At 65.8% G+C, this 474-nt stretch overlaps 1 protein-coding gene across 1 annotated transcript in view; it reads left to right on the top strand.

Moving 5' to 3' along the window:
- Window positions 1-474, top strand: part of MAST3 (microtubule associated serine/threonine kinase 3) — a gene marked incomplete at both ends in the record, with an annotated part of 12,934 nt that overhangs the window by 12,248 nt on the left and 212 nt on the right. Inside the window, one exon of the mRNA XM_010157185.1 lies at window positions 1-399. This exon is cut by the window's left edge and continues 230 nt beyond it. Within this exon, the coding sequence (XP_010155487.1) occupies window positions 1-399 (399 nt within the window). The remainder of the gene's footprint in view (window positions 400-474) is intronic.

Genomic DNA, 474 nt, shown 5'->3' on the forward strand with positions numbered 1-474 from the left:
TACCCCAAAACACCCCATTCCTTCCAGGGCAAGACCCTGTCCCCCCCCACCATCGTCCGGCAGAGCTCACGACCCCGCAGTGCCGACTGCCCCCGCTCCCCCCTCCTCAAGCGCGTCCAGTCGGCCGAGATCGTCACCATCCTGGCGGAGAAGAAGACCGGTGGCGGCCGCAAGCTGGGGCTGGAGATGGCTGCGATGGATGGGGAGGCCATCGGGGAGGGCGAATCGCTGGTGTACCCCGGGGAGCACGGCTATCACCCCGCCAGCTGCCGGCTTGGGGAGAGGCACGACCGGGACCAGGAGGTGGTGGTCATGCGGCGCTTGAACCTCTCCGAGCGCCGGGACTCCTTCAAGAAGCAAGAAGCAGTTCAAGAAGTGAGTTTTGATGAGCCAGAATCGGTGCCAGCAAACGAAGACGGTGGCAAGAGCGAAGCCGGGCAAGGCACAGCGCTCCAGGGCGGCAGCATGGCCAGC

The sequence above is a fragment of the Eurypyga helias genome, unplaced genomic scaffold, assembly GCF_000690775.1.
Source record: "Eurypyga helias isolate BGI_N326 unplaced genomic scaffold, ASM69077v1 scaffold26458, whole genome shotgun sequence".
Classification (NCBI taxonomy): domain Eukaryota; kingdom Metazoa; phylum Chordata; class Aves; order Eurypygiformes; family Eurypygidae; genus Eurypyga; species Eurypyga helias.